This window comes from Condylura cristata, unplaced genomic scaffold (genome assembly GCF_000260355.1).
Source record: "Condylura cristata isolate star-nosed mole 26May11 unplaced genomic scaffold, ConCri1.0 scaffold00021, whole genome shotgun sequence".
NCBI lineage: Eukaryota > Metazoa > Chordata > Mammalia > Eulipotyphla > Talpidae > Condylura > Condylura cristata.
In genome coordinates, this window is record NW_004567122.1 from 3,529,222 (window position 1) to 3,547,789 (window position 18,568).

At 38.4% G+C, this 18,568-nt stretch overlaps 1 protein-coding gene across 1 annotated transcript in view; it reads right to left on the reverse strand.

The window, feature by feature from the left end:
- Positions 1–18,328, reverse strand: part of COL25A1 (collagen, type XXV, alpha 1) — a 106,831-nt gene extending 88,503 nt beyond the window's left edge. Inside the window, 3 exon segments of the mRNA XM_004695908.1 lie at positions 16,917–16,976; positions 17,389–17,449; positions 18,201–18,328. Of these exon segments, the coding sequence (XP_004695965.1) occupies positions 16,917–16,976; positions 17,389–17,449; positions 18,201–18,328 (249 nt within the window).
- Between the last annotated feature and the right edge of the window lie 240 nt (positions 18,329–18,568).

Below are 18,568 nucleotides of genomic sequence, written 5' to 3' on the forward strand. Positions count from 1 at the left end.
TAATGCCTTTGATTCTCATCCTTGAGAGCTGGGACTTCTCAGGAAGCCGAAGAGAGGAAATCTTATCCCTTTTGCCAAATCCTTTCCGATAAGGCTATTAAGTGGCTGCGGATGACCTGTATCCTCTTTTCCTTCTCCTCAAGTCAAAGTCCTTTAAACATCCTTCTGCACAAATTCAGAAATGCTACAAGTTGGAAAACAGATGTGTACAATTTGCTTTTGTTTTACTATGGAATATGAGTTTAAAATGTTATTAGATGATGATGTGCCAGCATCTTTCCATCTGTGATTCATTAGTCCTATATTACACAGTCAGAATTTTATATCTAAAGCTCATATTTATGTAACAAAGAACAAAAACAGATACAAACAAGAAGTCCACGAGGCATCAGGATCTTGATTAGTGGCGATAAATCAAAATGTCACTTGAAACAGGATTATCTAACAAAAGTAATTTAAAATGGAAAACCTTTCACAGCACACATGGTGGGGGCTTCAAAATATTTTGGAATTTGAATATATAAATAGGTCCCTTCTCGTACTCATCTCTGAGCATGGCCAGCTTGCTGTCTGATCACTTTGTCTAAATGCTTACAAGAAAGTGTGAAATTTTACAACTTCTTTGTTAGGTTTCCACTGTTCACCAGCTCTGAAGAGAAAACTGACAGGTAATTCTCACCTCAGACAGATCCATTTCTTCAAATAGAAAATCTGTTTGAGCAAACTGATTTTATATACCTCAATCATCTCAAAGGTAGAAATGCTACCATGTAGGAGTTTAAGCTACATTTTAAATGCCCCACTAGTGATGTGGCAAAAGGACTTCAGGAGTTACCCATAGTCAAAAGGAGCCAGGCATAAGGATTCTCTTAAATTCTAACAAAACTCCATGGCTTGGGATGCAAACCCCAGGACCCTGTGCTTTCCAAATTGGGGTACATGAAGGGTGTAAGCCAGTGGAAGGTAACACTGGTTTTCAACCCTGTTTATGCTTCAGAAATCTAGGCTCCCAGTTCTTCATGTACTTTAATAAAGAACTGTTAAAAACAGTCAAAGAATAATAAATATGGTGCATCCTTGAGAGTAACTGTTAATTAACAGTAAAGTTGTAAACATTTTCTGTGCGAAGCAATCACTGGCATGTTGTAAGATAGAATGCAAAATTTGCACAATTTAAAAAAATGTTACCATTTGATGGCAAAGGACCCTAGTGTCACAGGAGACACCCCCAGATCATGGAGCCACTGAATCTTCTGGTAGGGGGGGAGGGGGATTGTTGTAGGAGGGAGTATGGTACTCTCCTCAGCAGACACTGAGGGCTGACCAGAGCCTTGTTCTTTGTGGCCACAACCACTAAGCTTTTCCTAGCTGTGCACACAGAACCAGAACCCACATTTCCATCAACTGTGCCACCTCTCCCCCCCCACGGTATCATTACTCACAGTCCTCTCTAAATAAACGGAATGGACACATTTCAGTCGCTTTTGCATCTCTGAAAACTTGCCTGCTACACAGATGGTTGGAGTGGGTGTGGAAAATAAATGTGCTTCCAGAAAAACATGGAGAAAAAGTCCAGGAGAAAGCTGAAATGCAGAAATAAATTGCACCTATGTTCACCCCCAAATATCTGGAATTCTTCAGAAATTGGATGAATAGAAACATAAAGCTGCGTAACTTCCCTCTGAGCAGACTGAGTCAACTTCACGAATGTTCCTGACCTGCTATGAAGTCAAGACTGAATTCTGGACACTATCTGAAGAAGCCCTATCTCCTAGAAGGAAAAGATGGAAGCCTACCCCAGAGGGGTATAAAAATATATATAATTTGTAAGAAATGCTTCTGGCCACTTAGAATTGATAAATTCAAGATGTTATTGCCATTTTTCCCGGTTCTCAGTAATGATGAGTGCTACATGATTACATTATAGTGAGAAAATGTGTTTTGTCAAAAGTTTCAACTAGGGAATGATAGAGCCAGAAATTTAACCCACGACTTTGAATTCCAGGCTTTGTCATCATGCAGTTTATGTGTTTATAATTTCTTTCTCCTTGTTTTGTAGCTTAAATATTAGAAAACTGGAAAACTGAGGAACATTCAACAACGTTTAGGGGTATCTGTTCAGCACCTCCCATGTAGCCTCCCTGTGCTGGGCCTGGGAACTGAATGGGGAGCAAGACCCTAAGCTCAGGGGTTACTGTCAAGCAGAAAAGTAGAGGAACTTCCAGCGCGAGTCCTCTATGCTGGAGAAGCCGAGGCGACTAAAGAGATCAAGCCTGCTCCTCGCACCAGGTAGCACAGATGGCTTTGTGAGCTAGCAGGATAAGGGGATGGGACTGGCATCACAAGAGGAAAACTGAACTCAGAGAGACATTTTGGGAAATATTACAATAGTCCAGTGGAGGGAATATGTCCTAGAACCAGAGAGTGAGAAACTGATAGTTTTGTGGGAAAGAGGTAGAACGTGCAGGACTTGTAGCTTGGCTGACAGTCTGGGGGAGAAAGAGCAGCAGAGATGGGCTCTCAGGTCACCAACTCGCACAAGGGAAGCGGGAAGAGGGAGAGAGTGCACGTGCTGAGAGCCAGTGATCGTAGGTGATGGACTCAGTTGGGGACATGCTGAATTGGATGCCTCTCTGGAAAACCAAGGGCCGGCAGCTCAAATAGCAGGAGAGAGTGGGAATCGCCAGTCCTACCGAGGGCTGCGTGGAGCCGGCTATGAGGCTGCAGAGAGGCAGCCCTAAGAAACAGCACTTGGAAAGATGGTGATTTAAGGAATAGCAGAGGAAGGCTCAACTACAAAGAGGATTAATAAAAAGGGGCTATAGAAGCGGGAAGAATGCTAGCCCTCTCTACAACAAATGACTCAAAATGATGGACACACGTGTTTATGGCATGATGTTTATTACATCATGATTTGTGCTGCCTCACTGCACATGGCTGACCTAGAGTAAGGACCGGCTAACAACGACCAGTATGACTCACAGTAGAGGTCCCCAATAGCAAACCATATTGGAAGAAATATGCATTTTGTTGAGAAATGAGAATCCCTGAGTTTCTCCACAATGTAAATCATATCATGATTCTGTTTGCCTAAAATATATCATGCATTACAAAACAACCAATGAAGTGGGCGTGTGTGCCGTATAAATAAAGAGGAATATTCCTAGAAGTTGATAAAATGATTACTAGCTAAGAGAGGCCAGATGGGGAAATATCATCACAGAATGCAGAAACATTTAGGTGAAAGAATATCTTTAGCTTAACAGCAGGAACTGTTAGCAGGCTACAGGAAGAAAGAAAAGAAATCTAGAGAAAGAAATTGGCCACTAAATCCTTCCATCTTGCAGTAAGTGGTTAGTCTGTCCAAATAGAAAAATCAACTCTATGAAGCTGAGTAGCTAAAGAAATCCTTTGGGTAACCAAACAGGCTTGAAAAATCTGTGACAATCAACTTAGAACTGGCTAGAAAAGGTTGCCTTATGGAAGCACTGATTATGTCAGCTGACTCAGAAAGTTCACCTTTCTTGTTAAAAGACACTGTCAGTTCCATTCTATTGTATCATGTATGTTAGCCCCAGTCAATTCAAGAATTATTTTTATATGTAAGTGACAAATATGAATTCATGTATTCTTTAGCAGAGGAGGGTGAATACAATCTCTCCATGGGCACAGACTGTGGCTAAAATGCCAAGTAAGGGCAAAATACAGAAGGTCTGCAAACAAGCAGAAAGATGGCAGGTGAGCCTTCACACTAGCAAGGAAAATGTATCAGAACAACTGTCTAAGTCTAAACTGTCTTCAGTCACTGTTGTATTGATTAAGGGCTCCGGGGGTGTTCTAATGTATTTCCTAAGGACAACAGCCAAAGAGGAACCCACACACAACTAAACGAGACTCGTGAGAACTAGGACTTCTGAGGAATACTGCCCTTGCTTGAAGAAGCCAGAGAGGTACAAGCCAAGGATGTAGCAGGGAAAAATGGAACAGACTTGTCTGGATGATTGTACACAAATAAAATTGTTTCATTTTCATTTGTAAAACCTTTGATACCATTGAAACAGAACTATTCTTTTCAAGGAAACTTGAGAGAACAGTTCTAGCTTATAAACAAGGATGAAGATAGACATGACAAGTAATCAGTACCCATGTAAGACTATGTGCCAAGTGGTATACTAAGAGCTTTAGAGATACTCTCTTATGTCCACAATAGAAGATTGGGTCAAGAATTTGTGGGCTAGTCATACCTTGTATTACTATGCAGCCATAAATAAAGAAAAAAACCACTGCCCTTTACAGCAAAATGTAAAGAGTTCCAGGGAATAGTGGGCAGTAGGACAAGTCAAAGAGACAGAAAAATATTGGAATTTACACAAAATTCAATACTTACAAAACTTGCAGACCTTAATAAATGACTGATGTTTCTGAGTTGAAGGGGATACAGACAGAAAACGTTATAGAGATAGGAGATAGTGATGGGGGTGAAAATACATACAAAAAATATAGCTACTCTCATCCTCACAACAGCTACTTCACAGGTTAGGGAATTTGAGTACAGAGAGGTGAGGGTATCACCTACCTAATGTCAGAATCAGAGCCAAGTCATGCTGGTCACCTGCTCCAGAGTCTATCCTCTTAACCATCACATAAAACCTTCACAGTCTCTGAATTGCATTCACATTTACTCATTTACTGGGAAATCTTTCCATCTTGCAGTAAATGGTGAATCTGTGCATAACCCAGGAGTAGAAGTTGGATATGCACCTCAAACAGTATGATTTGATTATGAACCTACCACAAGAAGACAATATTTAGACCCTGAGTTTAGAAAATGAAGAAGACAGACTTTATCACAGACTTCCTGGAGTGTGGAGAATGACCAAAGAAGGCAGACCTTAATCAAGAATCTTTGCCTCTTGTGTTTTTCTATTTCTTTTGCCCCCTTTCTATTTTCCTTTTCATGCTCTTCATCGGTGATCAGCTACTATCCAGTAAAAATGTAAAGAGGCAGAATGAGAAATTGTCAACTCACTACCGACAGATCTAGAAATCAAAATCATCTAGGAAGATGTCCCTCCAAATTGAAGCAAGAAAGCTCTGGTGCTGAAGGGCACAGACAGAGAGGTCTTGCTCCATGCAGCACTGCCAAGTAGGAGACAAAAACCTCACAGAAGTGTGGGACATGTGCCTAAAAAGGGCTGACGGAGAGTGATCTCAGGGGGAGCCATGCTATTCTACGTATATTTCTTCAGAACAAGGATCTGCTCTTCTTCGCCCTGCACTCCTAGGCCTGAATTTCTGGTTTTCCCAGGATCTGCTCAGTTACACCAAACTAAAATCATCTTGAAAGCATCCCTGAAATTTTCATGTTTCCAAAAAATATTGACGGCAATTTAGGACACATTTGCATGCTCTATAATTATCTCTATATTTGATTGGGCATATGGAGTAAACTCAAGAAACAGGCAGATAACATAAATAAGGAAGCAGCTTTAAGACAGAAGGAAGTGAGAGAGACAGCTGAACAGGAGCCAAGCTAGGGCTAAAAGGAAATGGGGACTCCACTGATGCTACCACAGGGGAGGGCCCTGTGCTTCTTCACCTGATTCAAGAAAAACCAGAAGGCAGGAGGATGTTTCGGTAACAAGTGTTTCTGATTTCAAATGTTTGTGACCAAGCCAAATTTACTTTAGAACAGCCTAGCATCCAAACAAAAATATATTTGAGGGGGAAATATGACCCACAGACTGCCAGTTAAAGATCTCCCATCCAGTGTTTTTGAAAGCTGAATTAGAAGGATAGGAGTACTTTGTCTCAAAAAAAATTGTTTTTGTTCTTGTTGTACTAGCATTTGGAGAAAGGACTACACATTTTCACATCATCCAAGGTTGTAATCCAGAATGCTGGTTCTTAAATCATAAAAACTTCAAACATGTGACTGCTACGCAGAACCTCTGGCGCAAAGGCAGCACAAGGTGTGATTCCTTTTTGTAAAGGAATTACTGCCTCCTACAGTGAGGGCCTGTTCAGAAGGGTCCCAGGATTTGGGCTCCTAGTGAAAGGGACTGTTGTAATCTATATGAAAGTTATAGTTTCTCTGGGAATCTTGGAACAGAAATTCCCAGTATCTGTGAAATTAAATCCAAATTTTATAATGATATGGATACTAGAAATCATAATATAAACTTTCTACTTTTTGGTTTTAATTTCCTGGCTGTGGTTGATGTTATTTAATGATATGCAGTAATGTTTTAATGCTAAGTTGTTGTAATTTGCTATAATGACATTTTATTAAATTCATGTTGCATTACTATATTTATATTAAATATTTAAAATTTTATTTATTTGCACATACAACTTATTGGAAAACACATTGAAAATATTCAAATTCTTTTTTACTTCAATTGTCCTTTACTTCCTACAAATTTCAAAATTTAGATGTAAGCAAGCCAGCCAAAAAATATCAAGGGTAAAAATTAACTTGTTTTAGGCCCTCCCTGGTGGCGCAACGGGTTAAAGTACAGCACAAAGAAGCTTAAGCCACTTCCGCATGAGTTCAATCCCCGCCTGCCCTGGAAGAGCTCCACATGGCGAGGCAGACCTCTCCTGACCGGCCCGCTGCTCCCCTCAGCAGTGTACCTTGTTGATCTGCCTGTTCTGCTGCCCACTCTGTCTTTGGTGAAGCCTCAAGACACCCCTTACCCTCTGGCCTGTACCCCAGTTCTGTATGCCCAACTAAATAAATCTTAAAAAAAAAATTAACTTGTTTTAGAAAGTTACCAAAAAAGGGGACTCGAAATTAGCTTTAGCCTCAGTTTCTAACAGGGCCAAATCTCTCTCTAGTTAATATCCCATTTGTCAAAAGAACATATCACATACAATAGCCCTTTTTTTTTCTTCCTATGATCACAAAATTAATAAAAAGTGTAATATGTTCTTTTAGGTTAGTAAACATTACACAGAATGTTTGCCTTATTTACCAGTAAAGAAGAAAAGGAATAAAAAAGCAGCTGTTGACTATCTTCTATGTTTGAACACATGAAGGGATAGTATTACAAATTATTAAGATCAATGGAAAATACTTCTCTGATATCTTAACAGATCTGAAAGAAATAGTCCAGTTTTCAAAACACATACATGTTTTATACATCTTATTATTCTTCTTCAATGGGTCTCTGATTTCAGCACCCATAAGGAACAAAGTTTATGTTTTAAAAACCAGGTGGAATCTGGAATGCTCAGATAAGTAACCAGTTCTACCACCTCATCAGCTACAACCTTTATGACTCCCATATGTGGTTAAAAAAGTTATAAGATGTATGCCTACCATATCATTATTGAAATTGAATTACTTATTTACACATGAAACAGGCCAACCTTTCTGCTTGGGTGATAGGAGAGATTAGCAATTAAGGAAAGGAAAAATGATGGGAAACGATTTATCATTTTCCAGCTGGGATGAAGCTTCAGAACAATGACATACAGTTGAGATGAAACTTCATAAACATTAATAGTAAGTTCAATTGTCCGTGATTCTTGACTTGTGAAGTGTTTGGGGGAAATTATTACATGTTGAAAAAACAGTATGAAACAGATGTGCCTAAGGGGGATCGAGAAATGTTTTCAGAGGAACTGCCAGTTGACTTTTGCACAAGGCACTGTTACCCAATTTTAACAATTTTGTTTTACCAAACCAAAAAAAAAAAAAATCCAACTACTTAGATTAAAAATTGTCACAAATGTTGGTAGTATAAAACACCAAGAAAATTGAAGGGATGCTTAACAGAAATTTGGAGAATCTTAGTTTGAAGAAATGATTTTCTTAGCCTGTTTTAGTAAAAAGAATTACTCTCACAATACTGAATATTTGCTCAGAAATTATTATTCAGATCATTTTTGTAGGATCTGCAGATAGAAGGGGGGAATGATAGTGGAAGAGCAAAAAGGTAAATCTTGTAAAATATAGGCAGATTGAAATATTTTATTGGCTAAAGTCAATAAAATTATTAAAAGGATGTGTGGTGAAAATTAAGAAAACAATTCAAGTTTAGAAATGCTACCTTTATTTCCTTTAAAGAAAAAAGGGTACCATTAGGAAATAGGTAAACATATAACTAGATGACAACAAAGGTATGTCAAACCTTCTTTGATTATCCTTAGCTAGTATCTCATGAAACTTGAACAGAAAAATCAACAAAAATAATTGGCTAAGCATGCATATGTATTATGGCTTAACTGGTCACACAGTTCATGTTCTCAGTAGTGATCCAGTCTATGTCTACACTGATAACAGATGTAATTATTGATAATTAGATTCGTCTTCTCAAACATTCGGGTTTGGGAATGATTTTTGTGTGTGTGTGTATGTATATATGTATATATGTGTGTACATATGTATATGTGTGTGTGTGTATGTGCGTGTGTGTGTATATAATATTTGTTGTTACCGGCACATATATATGTATATACATACATACATACACACATACTTTTGTTTCTGTGTCTCCCTCTCCAATTTCCAGAGACTGGTACAGAAAAGGTGGAGCTAATACTGACTTTAACCTTTGAATGGACTGGTGTACGAAAAACAAAAAATTCTAGAATGCTGTAAGTTAACAATCACCAATGTAAAAAGAGTTCCAAACAAGTTTAAATGAGTGATATATAGATTCAAAAAACACAATCAAGGAGCAACAACATGGATAGAATTGGAGGGGATGATGCTAAGTGAAATAAGTCAGAGAAGGTCAGTAGGACGATTTCACTCACATATAGGTTATAGAGAAGCACAACAAAGGAACAGACAAAAGCAAACCAAACCAAAGCAAATCCTAGAAATGTGACTGTGGAACTGAGGAATTGAAGGGGTGGGAACTAGAGAGGTGGAGGGTAAAAGCCTATAGGGACTTCCATGGGGCATGTGGGAGGTGACATTTGAGGAGGAACTGTGAGCTGAGGAGGTGTGAATCCTAACTCATATACAATGTTACCTCAATAAAAGGGAAAAGAATGTTAGCAAGTAGTTTGGGGAAGCCAAGTAAGATGTATCTGCTATCAGAATCTGGTCCACAGGCTAGCAGTCTGCAGCCCCTAATATGCCTTATGAGAATTATCAATTCAAAACACAGAGGGAAGATCATGCAAAAACAGTGGACACATTTCAAAATAAAGGAAAAGGAAGACATTGGATTCCTTCTGCCAAGGGTGTTATTCTCCACCCTAAAAAGAAATCCCATATAAGTTGTGACAGTTTCTCAAACTACAACCCTGTGGGCACAAGCCATTTCATTTGACACACTCTAAAATCCTGAGTTGTTCTAACAGTTACTATGTAAAATTCTGTGTAGATACCATGAGTCAAGCTTTGCATTCTTCTCTGACACATTTTATTAGAGCGACATGGATCCAAAGTGGAAGTAATACCACAGACCAGGATAGAATTACAGCATTAACATTCAACGTCCTGCTGGTGACATAGCAAGCTAACTCTTTTTCAATTTTGTTTAACTTTTCTGGCTAAAAGTGTAAAAAGAAGGGTGAAGTTGTAAATCTCTATATTAATTTTCTGGGCAAATCCAAAATATCTAATAGATCTCCAGATATTCCCTTTTTCCTGCAACCCTCAAAATTCCTTTCTTTGCAGGATAATATTGAATAATAGTGAATGACTCCCAAACAAAAGGTAAACTGAAAAGTAAATGTGTATTGAATGAAAAAGACAACACAAATAGAATGGCTTCTAGAATTTTCTAACAGTGAAGCATTTTTCCACACTTTGCTTTGTCAATGTGGAAATAAAGTCAGTTGATTTGTGCCTGAAAATGGGTAGGGAGTGACATTCTTAATTTAAACATAATAGTTATTACCTACTAGATAGAAAAAGAGTAACAATATTTTCAAAGGAAAAAATACTGGCTATTGTCATCAAGGTCAAAATTATAGATCCTGTAGATTATAAATTGTTTAAACAGCAAAGCTATGACAAAGTGTAAAAGTAATCAATAAGATGGCTAAACTGTAGCTAGCAGCTTTTTGCCATATGATGGGTATATCAGGCATGCTAATGAAGACAAATAGCTTCAGACTTTCAATACATCTGATAAAGCTATACTAATGATTTACAATCTTTCCATTGCTTACCTTCTCAAAGACCAGCTCATTAGGATAAACATAAATTAAGAGCAAAGAAGAATCAAGGCTGAGAAACTTCAAGAGGCTACTGTAACTTATACAAATGCAAGAAATAATTTAAAGTCTCTTCCATATCAAAACTTTATATTACAAAGAGAAGTTCTGGTGTTGGATTTCTAGGAATTCTGAATTCCTCACTGCTTAAAAAATATGAAAGCGTAAGACTGCTAAGAAAGGTAACTGACTTCTAAGCTAGGGTTCAAACTTTATGTATATTCAAGTCAAGGCAACTGTTTGTCCCTCAAAGATTATCAGAAATGCTCTTTTTTAATGGACTCTACTGGAAGTTTAAGCTAATCTTTGATGTCAGACTCAAGAACTATCACTGTGACTGCTTTCATCTAACTTTGCAAAGGCACATTGAGACTGGATTCCCTTGAAGGCTAAGACAAGCAAGAAGAAAAATCAAGCATTGAATGATTAAAAGTTAAACCACATTCTCCTTGAGGTATTCTGAAATGCTACACTGAATAACAAGATGAATTTGAAAAACAGGTAAGGGATCTATATCAACCTCACCCAAAATATACTCCACAGATTTGAGTATCAGCTTTTCTTACTAGATATTAACATATAAAAGAAATAGATTCACATTTGAATGTATTTAGACTTGGCATATATGAATAAGAATCCATACTCATTAGAGAACTGTTTGTAAAAGATAGCACAGGCAGGTGCAACCATAATATTCATGCACCTGCGATGTGTCTAAAAAAATCTCTATAGATAGAATAATTCCTGTTAATGAGAACTGATATGAACTAACACCTCTATAAAAATTGATCTACAGTATGTTATTTTAAATATATGGTTATGAAGAAAGTGTTTTTCATTTTTAATGTGAGAGACAATGTGTAAACCTTAAAAAAGACAAAATAACACATCACATGCCCCTTAGAATCCAGTATACCTGAGAAGATTCTCTAGTGTTCTGTGTACAAAGCTCCCTCCCTCCCATCCTTCATTCCACACCCCTATTTCAGCCATGTAGTCATGGCCCTAAACAATCCTGGAAATTGCATGAAGTAAACATCTCCTCCATGTCCTGCAGGGGTCCAGACTTTGGTGAGACAGCCCAAGATTGGACCATGATTTAATTAGTCTAGATAAACAGCTTCTCAAAATAGGCTTGATAAAAGATTCAACTAGTACACACATTTAAAAAATGAGAATGTTATTCCAATAAAAATCTCAAAGAAATAGAACAAATATTGATGAGATTTATATGGAACCACAAAAAAACCTGAAATAGCCAAAATTTCCTGAGTAAAACAAAAGAGAATGGAGGCATCACACTCCCAGACTTCAAGCTATACTACAAAGCCATGATAATCAAAATTGAATGGTACTGGAACAAGAATAAACATACAGATCGGTGGATTCAAAATAGAAAACCCAAATATAAGCCCACAGGTTTATGGACAGCTAATCTCTGACAAGGAGCAAAGAATATTATGCAGTGGAACAAAGAAAATTTGTTCAACAAATGGCACTGGGAAAACTGGGCTGCTACGTGCAAAAAAAAAAAGTGACTACAGCCTCGCACCATGCACAAAACCCAACTCGAAACAGCTAGGAGAAAAGGTGGGTGCAACACTACATGACATACATCTCAATAACATATTTAAAGATACATCACCCAAATCAAGGATAGTGAAGGAAAGGATAAACAACTGGGACTACATCAAGTTAAAGAGCTTCTGTACAACAAAAGAGATATTACAAAAAAACACAGACACCCCACTGACTGGGAGAAAATATTTGTACACAATACTAATAACAAAGGACTGATCACAAAGATATACAAAGAGCTGATGAATCTCAACAAAAATAAAGTGAACAACCCCATCAAAAAATGGGCAGATAAGAGCTACAAAGACACTTTTCCAAAGAGGAAATGCAGATGGCTAACAGGCATATGAAAAAATGTTCAGCATCACTTGTAACAAGGGAAATGCAAATTAAAAACACAATGAGATACCATCTCACACCAGTGAGAATGGCACACATTAAAACAACTAGCAATAACAAATGTTGTCAAGGATGTGGAGAAAAAAGGAACTCTCCTGCACTGCTGGTGGGAATGCAAACTGGCTCAACCACCATGGAAAACTGTTTGGAGGTTCCTCAAACTGCTAAAAATGGAGATTCCATATGACCCAGCAATACCACTCCGAAGTATCTACCAAAGGACACAAAACATCCATTCAAAAGTACACCTGCACCCCCATGTTTACTGTTGCTATATTTACAACAGGGAAGATGTGGAATCAACCCAAATGCCCCAAAATAGATGACTGGATTAAAAAGATGTAGTAAATATACACAATGGAATATCAGTCAGCAATCAAAAAAGAGAAACTCCTGCCTTTTGCAGTAACATGGATGGAGCAGGAAGGGATCATGGTTAGTGAAATAAGCCCGAAAGAAAAAGAAAAATACCGATGGTTTCACTCATAGCAGGTGCACTAGGGGTCAGGGAAAAGAAAAACAATTGTCATAAAGTAAAAATGAAAACAACGAATAACTATCAACCAGAGACACTTTACAGGGGTGGAGAGGGAGAATGGGATCAAAACTGAGGTGGAAAGAGCACATGGGCCGATGGTGATGGCACACGGGTGTATTGTTGATGGGAAATCCGCAAGGATTACAACCAAGATGAAAAAATGTACAAAATGAAGAATGATGTAAAAACAACAACAACAACAACAACAACAACAATATGCATTGTTAATTAAAAATTTGGGGGTATCTCTCTTTGCCTTTTTCTCACCGCCAATCCACTTAGAATGTTCTGGCTGGTAGGTTCTTTTGAAGACATAGCATAGGGTTGGAATCCCACCTGTTGTTCTCATGCTTCTGGCTTACAGTTACTTCCTGCTGCTTCACATTGCAACCATTACCTGGCCTCAAGCCAGGTCAGGACACACTGCTTGTCATGTCTCTCCTCTTGCTTACTTCCCATCATTTCCTTACCTCAATTCTTAATTTGAGTGAATTCCTTCAGGCCCGTAGCCAACCATAGTTCCTACCTGGCAAGAGTGGCGTAAGTTACTAGTTCTGTGATGTTTTCATTGCTATAGCAGGGATTTGAAACCAGCTTTTTCATCACTAAGACTCCTGTACTGAGGGAGTGGTTTAAGATTCACAAACTGGTACAGATGCTAAGAATGCCCTGAAGTTTGCTTGGTGTTTGGAGCAATGAAAACAATCGTGTTTCATTATAACCTCATCATTACTATTATTACTTTGTGTACTAATCACTCAAAGTTTACTGTCTTAATTAAAAAAAAAAAAAAAAACTCACGGTTAAAGGGGACCACAGTTTGGTGAATGACAACTTGAAAGTTCTAGTGCTGACCCTGGGATGCTAGCGACATGTGAATTCTCCACCACCATGGTAATGGCACAACGCAACATTACTTCAATTAAAAAAATAAAACTATTCCATTGTGTATCTGTAACACATCTTCTTGATCCAGTCATCTGTTTTTGAGCACTTGGATTGATTCCACATCTTCTCTATTGTAAGTAGTGCAGCAATAAACTTAGGGGTGAAGGTGTCCTTTTGAATTAATGTTTTTGTGTATTCTGAGTAGATACCGAGGAGTGGAATTGCTGGCTCATATGGAAGCTCCACTTTTAGCAGTTCGGGAAACTTAGCAGTCAAAAATGATAAACTCATGCCATTTGCGACAACATGGATGGAGCTGGAAAAGATCGTGCTTAGTGAAATAAGCCAAAGCAAAAGAAAAATACTGGATGGTTTCACTCATAGCAGGAGTATAAGGGATTGAGGGGGAAAATATAGAGAGGGAAACAGGATCAAAACTGGGGTGGGAGGAGCACATGGGACTATGGTGAAGGCACATGGGTGAAGTTGAAGTGGTGGTGGGAAGTCCAGGGGGATTACAACCAAGATGCAAAAATGTACAAAATGAGGAATATATATATATATATATATAAAGAAATAAAAGCAGTATCAAGTCGTTGATGAAATATACTCGTGGCCAACAGGGTTTCTCTGAATAGCAACACTTTGCAAAGAAAAATTTAAGTGACTTCTCTGAAGATGAAAAGCAAAGCTTCCTGACCGGCTCCCTCCAAGCTCCAAAGCTTCCTCACAGGCTCCCTCCAAACTCCCTCCAAAATAGACCTGCATTTGAGGTAGGCCCTCGCCTACCACTGACATCCCATCTCCCACAAAGCCAGTCCTGTTTGCCGCTGTGATTTACAGGCTGTGTCTGCTGCAGGGAGCTGGTGGACACATTAGTGCAGGTAGGCTTATGAAAGGATGCTGCTGTCTGGCACTAAATGACTTTCCAGAGACCCATCTCATTGAGACCTGCAGGAACCGTCCTCTGCGCGTGAGCTGTCAGTGTGTGAGCCATTATTCCACCTATCTGATGGGAAGAATCAGAAATACAGTCCTGCATTGTCATCCTTTCTGCCCATTCTGAAGCAAAACTGCCTTCTCATACTTTCCTGCTTTCTATTTAGTTAATCCACTTCATGAACATTTTTGTGGCAACTATAATTCTGAATCTGGTTGGATTTTGTTAGTATAAATTGCGTATAAATTGTTCTATTTCCCATTTGCAACATGCTTTTTATAGATATTAACAACTATAGTATGTTGCTTGCCTTGTCCACTTAAGATAGAGATTTTTAAAATGTTTTCCTACCAGTTTCTTTTCTCTTCCTTACAGGATACTGAAAATCACCAGCTCCAAATCTGTCTCTCCCTCACATTTTATTATATGCCTTATTTCCATTTCCATGCATTAATGCAAATCATAGCTTCATTTATATTGATTAATATAATAAAAACTCTGGTTTGAATTTGAGTGAAAATTAACTCAAATATAAGACAAAGAGAATAGAGTCTGTATTGTTTGGGGATGTTTAAAGGAATTTTAAGTTAGTTAGAAAATATTTTATAGAAAGCAGCAATTGTAAAAATTTAAACAAAAGAGTTAGATGGAATAGTACTAAATGTATACATACAGATTTTTTTCTTTCACTCCACCCTTTTTAAAGAAAATATAAAGTGGTGTACAATTGTACGGAAGCTATATGCTTAGACTCAGTAGAAACAAGAATACTGCATTTGCTCTAAGTCATGAGAACAAAAGTGTGAAAAATGAAGTCTTTACTGCAAAAGATAGAATAAATAATTATTTGAACGTTAAGGCCACTGCTTTGAAAAGACAGAAAGGAAATGAAGTGGCTAGCTGAATTACTTGATATTATTCTCCAGAATTCTGTGTCAAAGGTTATGCTTCAGATTTGAATTTGGTTTTATATGTGTGTGCACTAATAAAATTTTTAGTTAAAGGCTCAAAGCTCAAACAGTCATGTGGCATTGTTTTAATTTATCCCACTGAATTGCTGTGTTTAGAAATTTACTTAGGCAATCTTTCACTTTAGCAGAAAATGTTCAGGATGTGAAGTGATATAAAATAGGGAGTCATCATTCCCCAGCCTCCCTTGGTATCTTTTTCGTACCCGACGAGTTCAGCCATACAGCCAATAACCAAAGTGTTATTTGGTTATTCTGTATTTACAACACAGAATTCCAAGGAAAATGTCTACGCATCAACAAATGTTTGCAAAAATAACTTATTTTTTAACTGACCGACTTTAGCAGGCTCAGTTCAATACACGAGCTCTTAGTGAGTTGAAGTATGACAGAGCACACTCAAAAGAAAACTCTGATTATAAAATGTAACAAGAAAGTTCGCAAATTTAATGAGCTTTCCGTTACCATGCCAACTTCTGCTGAATCTGGAAAGCATTAAAATAATTTTCACACAAATTATTTCTTCCCATTGTGTTATAGCCATTCCCTTTTCACAGGCAATACATTCAGTACCGAAGAAGCAGCATGTTCATTAGTGCTAAAGAGAAAGACAAGGGTTAAGTAAATAAGAGCATCAAATTAATATCCAGGCCTAAATGTTTTAGCAGAGCCAAAGAGTCTGTTTAATCATTCAAGTCAACAAAGGTTAAGATAATAAAATAAACTTCTAAATGCTTTCCTTTTCTGGAACTTAATCTGTCTTGCCAAAGATGTGTTTAAGATGCTATCAGTTTTGTGTAGCCCCAGCTGCTATGAAAATCTACTTGAATACACTGGGAAGAGAAATAATTTTATGAAAAGAATGAAGGGGTGCTCTTGGGTGGCTTATTGAAACTGTGAGTCTAGGATTCATTTAAAACCAGCTGTTGGCTGATGATGTTGAGACCAATAACCACTACATCTTTAATTTATCAGACTTCTGTGTTATTTGGCAAGGTGATAGCTTCATGATATATGTTCATTTGGTTGTCCACATTTGATCAATAAATTTGCCAAAATTTCAAAACATAATATCCTAATTCAAGAAGGCAGTATTAAACATTGAAGTCACTTTGCTTATTTTTGAGGCCCTGTTTTTAAGTTGTTAAGATAGAGAAAAGAAATATGGATCATTCATATCAAAGCCCTGGGTACCATTCCAAGTCCCAGGGGTTCCCTATATTCACGGTGGGGTCAAGGCCCCAGGAGTCTCCTTTAGTAACGCAGAGAGGTCATGATACTGTCGAGGATGTAGATGACAATGGGAAAAGCCTCAAAAACCTGCCTTTCTACACTTGACATTCAGGTTCTGTTAATGATCAAGACATGAAATTCAATCTTTTGCAAAGAGAGGCTCAGAATAAAAGCCAGATCAACAAAATACCTCGTAGAACATGTAAACTCTATTATAGACAGCAGAAAAGAGACCGTTCATCTGGTTAGTCTGAAGGACAAAATTCACAAGGGCAGAGACCAGATTTCGATAAAACACAATTTTCAAGTTGGTGCCATTGAGCTGAGAAATGACATTGTGTGACAGGTAAGTCGGTGTCCTGACACGCTCAGGTGTGGGTCAGTCACACCGGCATGCTTCACATAGAGGTCTAGCGTGTTGCTAAGTGGCATTCTTTCACACATTTTGGAGGGTTCAGAATGCATGGATTGTGAAGACTGAGGTTAATTACCCTGGTTGCAACGACAAAAGAGGCACTTATTTGCACATGTGTTCCATCTTTTTCTATCTTGTTCACAGAGTCCTAGGGCCCACCTGGAATGGCATGTGGGTGGAGCAGAGAGCTAAACTTGAGTCTGGGTCTCGCCAGATGTGCAGGAAAGAAGTCAAACTAGTCACTCACCCTGCTGCTACCCCAACGAACTTCAGCCACATTAGTATATGTGCCACCACTCACAGAGTTGCTTTGGAGGGTAAAAGAGAGAATATATATGGAAAATGTAATCTGTTCATAACTAAGCACAGACTGGGCCTGTTATTATGGACAGATGTTTGCATTTTCTCAACCTTGGTTTCCTCATCATTAGGTGAGAATGAATCTGTTTCAGAGGGCTGTTGAAATGAAACGTGTCTTCCTGGACTGGTTGGCATATTTTAGGAACTCAATACCATTATTTATCAGTAATACGCTGTAACTTGAGCCCTAACTATTTCTGTAGGACTATTGCTTCACAGTGACATTAAATGCTTGACAACAATTTCATTACTGACAGGGAAATGGCTGCACCATTCAGAACAGCATAAAGGAGAGGCTGGGAGCTGGGTTTGAACCCCACTCTGCCAATCATAAATTATGCGCACTTCTGCCAGTTTCTTCACCCCAGATTGTTCATGTGAAATATGGAGAGAGCAATCAAGTGCTGTTTCCTGTAGAAGAGAGCGTACTATAGATTTCTCACATATTATTTAGCTTAACCCTTATAACCAGAGATAGATCACAGCAGGGCTAAGATTTCACCCCTGTCTGGCCCATGTGAATATAATGATTCCACTCTGCTGCATCCACTTCTGCTCTTTCTTCCCTAGTAATGTCTCTTGCTGAACTGCAGCGAGCTGTGGAGATATGTGTGTGAGCCTCTCACCTTGAGAGGTGTTCTGCTAGTATTATGTCAGGTGTGAGCATCTGGTCTAGGAATCTCCTTTTAGCTCCCTCACAGCAGGTTTCCGATCTCTCCTTGAATTCTGGGGAAAGTCAGAACCTCCAAACGTTGCCACAGAAATGTATGGCAATGAAATGCAGAAAACAGCGTGGGCATGGCGGCCAACAGCGCAGAAAACACCATCGCGACTGTGGAGCCCAGATCTGAGGGCTGAAGTGCAGAGCCTGACTGCAAAGACCAACCCGACAAATCTGTGATGACATTTCCCTGAGAGTCAAGGAGGGAAGTGCCATTCTTGTGTCAGGATGCATTTCTCTATGGAAATATGGAGCATAAAGCCAAATAATTTCTATAGTTGTTATGTTATCCCTAAAACTGTGAGCTTGAAATTGTTTCAAAGTATACTGACAGAAATCTCATGCC